This window comes from Bombina bombina, chromosome 5 (assembly GCF_027579735.1).
Source record: "Bombina bombina isolate aBomBom1 chromosome 5, aBomBom1.pri, whole genome shotgun sequence".
In the NCBI taxonomy this organism is placed as follows: Eukaryota; Metazoa; Chordata; class Amphibia; order Anura; family Bombinatoridae; genus Bombina; species Bombina bombina.
This window is the reverse complement of record NC_069503.1, coordinates 996,441,075-996,449,930: the sequence shown is the minus strand read 5'-3', so window position 1 is coordinate 996,449,930 and position 8,856 is coordinate 996,441,075. Positions and strand designations below refer to the sequence as shown.

Below are 8,856 nucleotides of genomic sequence, written 5' to 3'. Positions count from 1 at the left end.
CCTCTCTTGAAGGGAAAACACCCATTAAAGGGTTATACGTATCTTCTGACACTTCTCTGCCATCCTCCTCTAGTGATGAAATGCAAAGAATGACTGGGGGGAAAGTGGTTGGGATATTTAAGCCTTTGACTGGGGTGTCTTTGCCTCCTCCTGTTAGCCAGGTGTTGATATTCACAACAGTAAGGAATTAATTTGTGGACTCTCCATGCCTTTGGTAAGAAATGGTCATTTTAAAATGCCCTCTTTTAGAAAGAAAATAATAATACAATAATCATTTTCTGGATCAAATACAAAGTAAAATAGAATAGGTAGCTCTTAATGTGTCAGAGGGAAGAGACTTTTCTAATACACCTTTGTTTACATTTCTTTTTTTTTTTATAAAAAAGCATGGAAAGAAAATATAAAGTAATTTGAAACTATGATAAGAAATAATGACACCGGAATAGTAGCTATTAGGCCACATAAGTTTATTCAGTAGTGTTTATGTTCCCAAATTACATTTTAGATCTATTGATGTAAGACTACAAAATTACCATTAGAGTTTTCTGTGCTTATAAAATACCGACATTTTTGTTTACTGTCATACACTCTAACATAGTCTGCAACAATTTACATGGAATCATAGGCACTTCAAAGGCTTAAAAAGACTTTTACAACTTAAATGAATGTTGGAAAAAAGAAAAAAAAAAAAAAGACAAAATTGCTCTTGAAACTCCTAATCGTACCTTAAAAATGGAAAGGAGTTAGATACAGTGGCCAAAAGATATCTGCAACTTTGTCAGAATACTGTTATAGTCTTTGGGTTTGGCTCAAAACCGTAATCTATTCAATATCATATACATATTACAATTGCAACCAGGAGGCAGCTATAGCAAACCGTACTCAAGGTATAATTAGCTTACTCCAGCAGCAAACAGCAGTAAAGGTGCACCCACTCCTAAAAGAAAATGATAAAATAGTAAAATGTGTTCTTCTGCTCATATTCTTAACTCTGCAATATACTGTTTGATCATTTTAAGTCACATATATACATAGCTGTATGTGCATGAGAACCTCAAAATTAACAGAATTTGGGAACTGGTGTTTTTTTTTGTGTAAACTATACTTAGTCTCCAATGAGTGTACCGCATTAATATAAATCTACTTTCAAATCCATTCCTCTGAAATGTGTTTTGTACAATGTTTACTTAATTGGCTGACAAAATATTGTCATTGGCTGGCACTTCCGATGAGATGGGGATGTACCAAGCAGCAGATTTGAAGGCTGTAAAAAGTTATCAAGGCTTTAGAAAGTTAAAAGGGACGTTAAATCTATATTTAATTCCAATAACATGTTTTAGTATGCATAGTAAAAATCTTTTAATTCATAAAATTCTGCACGGGGTTTCAAGGGAGTATGAAGTGCTTCCTGCAGACTTCACAACCATAACCTTGTTACATGTTAAACAGTCATTGCTTGATCAATGCTGCCATTCTTGTGTCGCTAAATCACAACAAAAGGAACCAACGTAAACATACTCAAAAAGTTTTTCAAAAGGGTATGTTCCTGGAATGCAAAAAAAATTGTTTTTAAAAAAAAAAAGTTAATTTCTTTTAAAACATTTTTCTATGCATGTCTTTTGCAATGCCATGCTTCATATATACTATGCATATATAAAATGGTCATGTCCCTTTAAGCCAGATAAGTGGTGCTAACAGCATAACCCCACAAATTACAATGCGATTAGCTTTCCCTATGTTATATATGTCTAACATTGACATTTCAGTCTACTTAGGAAGTGCTAAAATCTCACAAGAGTTGAGAGGTAGTGCAAGTCATTTTTCAGGCAATTCAGCTCATTGACAGAAGCACAAAACACATTTTGGGGAATAAAAAAAACTGAATAAAATGTTATATGTACACAAACTATATCTCAACCCCTTTACATTGTTCCAATAGTAATGTTCATACAAAATATGAAATCTATATATAGGGTTAGTAAAGTTTTTGCTGGTTGAATTGCTCTTCACTCATATCAATGTATATTTATTTTCTGTCCATTTTGAAGTGGAAATATGAAGCTTTATGTAGAATTCTGCCAGTAAAATGGACAACGCAGATGAAAAGTAATGTAGGATTTCAAACATGTATCAATGCTAGAGAAACTTATAAAAGCAAAAATGTAAGGAAACACAGATGGCCACAATTTTCCCTTTCATCAGCAGAAAGTCCAAGAGAGAATGCACCTTTTTCATAAGCTTATTAAGCAACGATTTGCACTGATATTCAAATTTGACACATTAGTTGTGTTAAAATTGCCTGAAGGTACACTGAAAGACAAAGTGTAAAATGAATATGACAGTCATACAAATTTTCCAAAAAAAAAGTTTACATAGGAAGAAGAAAAAAAAAAAATTACATTTACACTAAGATACTGTATATCTGAATTACCCTAAGACAATTGCACCATGACAACTACAAAAGGCATTTGTTTGGAAACAGATAAATTAATGAAGAACAAAAAAATCCTGAAAGATCTGAGACATGCCGAAAAATATTAAACAACCTTTCATAGACCCGAAGCTTGAAACAACCATTTCTATTGTTGTTTTGAGTTTATGCATAAAGTTTTGAGACATCTTGGTGAATACCAATGATATTATAAAATAATACTCTGTCACCGCTATTCACTCAACAATGTAAAAGAAAAATTGACTTTACATTAGTTTTTGTGTATTTTTCTTTAAAAGGAATACATGAAAAGTTTATTTTTTATTTTTAAATACAATAGGATTTGTTTTGATCATAAAGTTGGCGTAAAGACTCTTTCATGAAAAAAAGAAATCAATAATCTATGCAAAAGCTTTATTTAAAAGGAAAAAAAAAAAAAAAAAAAAAAGTTCAGTGATCTCATAAAAAGAGACACTTAGTTTGAGTTTTATGCATAAAACTCTTTAGTGGGTGCCTTTTGGTAAATGGCGCTGGAGGGTTTTCGTTCACCAAGATCGTAGCTGCCCTCGTCCTTCTTTCTCATGCGATATACCAACAGCAGGATCAAGAAAACTGCGAAGAGGAAGCCAATTCCTCCCCCAGCAATAACAGCTGAAAAACAAAAGGAGATGGTTTTTATTAGAAGTGTTGTATTTTCCCTAGTGGAGGGTTACTCTCTGGTTCACTATAATCAAAACTCAAATTTGTCACAGACTTGTCCATAAATAATTATTTCCAAGCACTGTTCAACGGTTTCCCCTTTATGTATTATACATATATAGATAGATGCCTTTAAATTTTTAGCCGTATTAAAAAGGGACATTCTGGTCAAAATTTAGATGCACATAGATGAATTACTTCCTTGAATTGAAACATTCGCAATATATATGCATCGGTAAAAATGCTTCTAGTAAAAGTTATTACCGTTTTAGTGTTAAAGGGACAGTCTAGGCCAAAATAAACTTTCATGATTCAGATAGAGCATGTCATTTTAAACAATCATCCAATTTACTTTTATCACCAATTTTGCTTTGTTCTCTTGGTATTCTTAGTTGAAAGCTTAACCAAGGAGGTTCATATGCTAATTTATTAGATCTTGAAGGCCACCTCTTTTCAGAATGAATTTTAACAGTTTTTCACCACTAGAGGGTGTTATCTATATGAAATAAATGAACTAACACTGTGCTCGTGCACGTGAAATTATCTGGGAGCAGGCACTGATTGGCTAAACTGCAAGTCTGTCAAAAGAACTGAAATAAAGGGGCAGCTTGCAGAGGCTTAGATACAAGATAATCACAGAGGTTAAAAGTATATTATTATAACTGAGGTGGTTATGCAAAACTAAGGAATGGGTAATAACAGAATTTATGCTTACCTGATAAATTAAATTACTTTCTCCAACGGTGTGTCCGGTCCACGGCGTCATCCTTACTTGTGGGAATATCTCTTCCCCAACAGGAAATGGCAAAGAGTCCCAGCAAAGCTGGCCATATAGTCCCTCCTAGGCTCCGCCCACCCCAGTCATTCGACCGACGGACAGGAGGAAAACATAGGAGAAACCATATGGTACCGTGGTGACTGTAGTTAGAGAAAATAATTCATCAGACCTGATTAAAAAACCAGGGCGGGCCGTGGACCGGACACACCGTTGGAGAAAGTAATTTATCAGGTAAGCAAAAATTCTGTTTTCTCCAACACTGGTGTGTCCGGTCCACGGCGTCATCCTTACTTGTGGGAACCAATACCAAAGCTTTAGGACACGGATGAAGGGAGGGAGCAAATCAGGTTACCTAAACGGAAGGCACCACGGCTTGCAAAACCTTTCTCCCAAAAATAGCCTCCGAAGAAGCAAAAGTATCAAATTTGTAAAATTTGGCAAAATTGTGCAGTGAAGACCAAGTCGCTGCCTTACACATCTGATCAACAGAAGCCTCGTTCTTGAAGGCCCATGTGGAAGCCACAGCCCTAGTGGAGTGAGCTGTGATTCTTTCAGGAGGCTGCCGTCCAGCAGTCTCGTAAGCCAATCGGATGATGCTTTTAAGCCAAAAGGAAAGAGAGGTAGAAGTCGCTTTTTTACCGCTCCTTTTACCAGAATAGACGACAAACAGAGAAGTTTGTCTGAAATCTTTTGTAGCTTCTAAAAAGAATTTTAGAGCACGGACTACGTCCAAATTGTGTAACAAACGTTCCTTCTTTGAAACTGGATTCGGACACAAAGAAGGTACAACTATCTCCTGGTTAATATTTTTGTTAGAAACAACCTTTGGAAGAAAACCAGGCTTAGTACGCAAAACCACCTTATCTGCATGGGACACCAGATAGGGCGGAGAACACTGCAGAGCAGATAACTCTGAAACTCTTCTAGCAGAAGAAATAGCAACCAAAAACAAAATTTTCCAAGATAACAACTTAATATCTATGGAATGTAGAGGTTCAAACAGAACACCTTGAAGAACTGAAAGAACTAGATTTAAACTCCAGGGAGGAGTCAAAGGTCTGTAAACAGGCTTGATCCTAACCAGAGCCTGAACAAATGCTTGAACATCTGGCACAACTGCCAGTCGTTTGTGTAGTAAGACAGATAAAGCAGAAATCTGTCCCTCGACATATAATTGTTTATCCAAACCTTCTTGCTGAAAGGAAAGAATCTTAGGAATTATTATCTTATTCCATGGGAATCCCTTGGATTCACACCAGCAGATATATATTTTCCATATTTTATGGTAAATCTTTCTAGTTACCGGTTTTCTGGCCTGAACCAGAGTATCTATCACAGAATCTGAAAACCCACGCTTTGATAGAATCAAGCGTTCAATCTCCAAGCCGTCAGCTGGAGGGAGACCAGATTTGGATGTTCGAATGGACCCTGAACAAGAAGGTCCTGTCTCAAAGGTAGCTTCCATGGTGGAACCGATGACATATTCACCAGGTCTGCATACCAAGTCCTGCGTGGCCATATCAAGATCACCGAGGCCCTCTCCTGTTTGATCCTGGCTACCAGCCTGGGAATGAGAGGAAACGGTGGAAACACATAAGCTAGGTTGAAGGTCCAAGGTGCTACTAGTGCATCTACTAGAGTCGCCTTGGGATCCCTGGATCTGGACCCGTAGCAAGGAACCTTGAAGTTCTGACGAGACGCCATCAGATCCATGTCTGGAATGCCCCATAATTGAGTCAACTGGGCAAAGATCTACGGGTGGAGTTCCCACTCCCCCGGATGGAATGTCTGACGACTCAGATAATCCGCTTCCCAGATTTCCACACCTGGGATGTGGATCGCAGATAGATGCCAGGAGTGATCCTCCGCCCATTGTATTATTTTGGTCACTTCTTTCATCGCCAGGGAACTCCTTGTTCCCCCCTGATGATTGATATACGCAACAGTCGTCATGTTGTCTGATTGGAATCTTATGAATCTGGCCTTTGCAAGCTGAGGCCAAGCCCTGAGAGCATTGAATATCGCTCTTAGTTCCAGAATGTTTATCGGGAGAAGAGACTCACTCTGGTCTGCGGAAGCTCATTCCCTGGGATAGATGGCCCAGGGTTAGCCACCAACGGAGTGAATCTCTGGTCTTCTGATCTACTTGAATCACTGGAGACAAGTCTGTATAGTCCCCATTCCACTGTTTCAGCATGCACAGTTGTAATGGTCTTAGATGAATTCGCGCAAAAGGAACTATGTCCATTGCTGCAACCATCAACCCTACTACTTCCATGCACTGAGCTATGGAAGGACGTGGAACAGAATGAAGAACTTGACAAGCGCTTAGAAGTTTTGACTTTCTGACATCTGTCAGAAAAATCCTAATTTCTAAGGAATCTATTATTGTTCCCAAGAAGGGAACTCTTGTTGACGGAGACAGATAACTTTTTTCTATGTTCACCTTCCATCCGTGAGATCTGAGAAAGGCCAGAACGATGTCTGTATGAGCCTTTGCTTTTGAAAGTGACGACGCTTGTATTAGAATGTCGTCCAAGTATGGTACTACTGCAATGCCCCCCGGTCTTAGAACCGCTAGAAGGGACCCGAGTACCTTTGTGAAAATCCTTGGAGCAGTGGCTAATCGGAATGGGAGGGCCACAAACTAGTAATGTTTGTCCAGAAAGGCGAACCTTAGGAACTGATGATGTTCTTTGTGGATAGGAATATGTAGGTACGCATCCTTTAGATCCACGGTAGTCATAAATTGACCTTCCTGGATAGAGGGTAGAATCGTTCAAATGGTTTCCATTTTGAACGATGGTACCCTGAGAAATTTGTTTAGGATCTTTAAATCCAGAATTGGTCTGAAGGTTCCCTCTTTTTTGGGAACTACGAACAGATTTGAGTAAAAACCCATTCCTTGTTCCGTCATTGGAACTGGGTGTATCACTCCCATCTTTAACAGGTCTTCTACACAATGTAAGAACGCCTGTCTCTTTATTTGGTTTGAGGATAATTGAGACATGTGGAACCTTCCCCTTGGGGGTAGTTCCTTGAATTCCAGAAGATAACCCTGAGAAACTATTTCTAGCGTCCAGGGATCCGGAACATCTCTTGCCCAAGCCTGAGCAAAGAGAGAGAGTCTGCCCCCCACTAGATCCGGTCCCGGATCGGGGGCTACTCCTTCATGCTGTTTTGTTAGCGGTAGCAGGCTTCTTGGCCTGCTTACCCTTGTTCCAGCCTTGCATCGGTTTCCAGGCTGGTTTGGACTTTGAGGCATTACCCTCTTGCTTAGAGGATGCAGAATTAGAGGCCGGTCCGTTCCTGAAATTACGAAAGGAACGAAAATTAGACTTATTCTTGGCCTTGAAAGGCCTATCTTGTGGGAGGGCGTGGCCCTTTCCCCCAGTGATGTCTGAGATAATCTCTTTCAATTCTGGTCCAAAGAGAGTTTTACCCTTGAAAGGGATGTTAAGCAATTTTGTCTTGGATGATACATCCGCTGACCAAGACTTTAGCCAAAGAGCTCTGCGCGCCACAATTGCAAACCCTGAATTTTTCGCCGCTAATCTAGCTAATTGCAAAGCGGCATCTAAAATAAAAGAGTTAGCCAACTTAAGTGCGTGAACTCTGTCCATAACTTCCTCATATGGAGTCTCTCTACTGAGCGACTTTTCTAGTTCCTCGAACCAGAACCACGCTGCTGTAGTGACAGGAACAATGCACGAAATGGGTTGTAGAAGGCAACCTTGCTGTACAAAAATCTTTTTAAGCAAACCCTCCAATTTTTTATCCATAGGATCTTTGAAAGCACAACTATCCTCGATAGGAATAGTAGTGCGCTTGTTTAGAGTAGAAACTGCCCCCTCGACCTTAGGGACTGTCTGCCATAAGTCCTTTCTGGGGTCGACCATAGGAAATAATTTCTTAAATATAGGAGGGGGAACAAAAAGGTATGCCGGGCTTCTCCCACTCCTTATTCACTATGTCCGCCACCCGCTTGGGTATAGGAAAAGCGTCGGGGTGCACCTGAACCTCTAGGAACTTGTCCATCTTGCATAATTTTTCTGGAATGACCAAGTTGTCACAATCATCCAGAGTAGATAACACCTCCTTAAGCAGTGCGCGGAGATGTTCTAATTTAATTTTAAATGTCACAACATCAGGTTCAGCCTGTTGAGAAATTTTTCCTGAATCTGAAATTTCCCCATCTGACAAAACCTCCCTCATGGCCCCTTCAGATTGGTGTGAGGGTATGACAGAACAATTATCATCAGCGCCCTCCTGCTCTTCAGTGTTTAAAACAGAGCAATCGCGCTTTCTCTGATATGCAGGCATTTTGGATAAAATATTTGCTATGGAGTTATCCATTACAGCCGTCAATTGTTGCATGGTAATAAGCATTGGCGCGCTAGAAGTACTAGGGGCCTCCTGCGTGGGCAAAACTGGTATAGACACAGAAGGAGATGATGTAGAACCATGTCTACTCCCTTCATCTGATGAATCATCTTGGGCAACTTAATTATCTGTGACAGTATTGTCCTTACATTGTTTGGACGCTATGGCACAATTATCACACAATTTTGAAGGGGGAGACACATTGACTTTCATACATATAGAACTTAGCTTATCTGAAGGCACAGACATGTTAAACAGGCTTAAACTTGTCAATAAAGCACAAAAAACGTTTTAAAACAAAACCGTTACCGTCTCTTTAAATTTTAAACAGAGCAGACTTTATTACTGAATATGTGAAAAAAATATGAAGGAATTGTTCAAAATTTACCAAAAGTATTGCACACCAATTTTCAGAGCTTTAACCCTTAAAATAACGAAACCGGAGCCGGTTACAGATTTAACCCCTATACAATCCCAGCTACAGCCTTTGCTGTGACTTTACCAAGCCCAGAGGGGAATACGATACCAAATGACGCCTTCTAGGAACTTTTCCAACTACTTTCAG

The 8,856-nt window shown here is 39.3% G+C and overlaps 1 protein-coding gene across 1 annotated transcript in view; it reads right to left on the bottom strand.

Moving 5' to 3' along the window:
* Nucleotides 1-450: 450 nt before the first annotated feature.
* Nucleotides 451-8,856, bottom strand: part of SDC2 (syndecan 2) — a 161,861-nt gene continuing 153,455 nt past the window's right edge. The window contains exon 5 of the mRNA XM_053715228.1: nucleotides 451-3,082. Within this exon, the coding sequence (XP_053571203.1) occupies nucleotides 2,919-3,082 (164 nt within the window). The 3' untranslated portion in view covers nucleotides 451-2,918. The remainder of the gene's footprint in view (nucleotides 3,083-8,856) is intronic.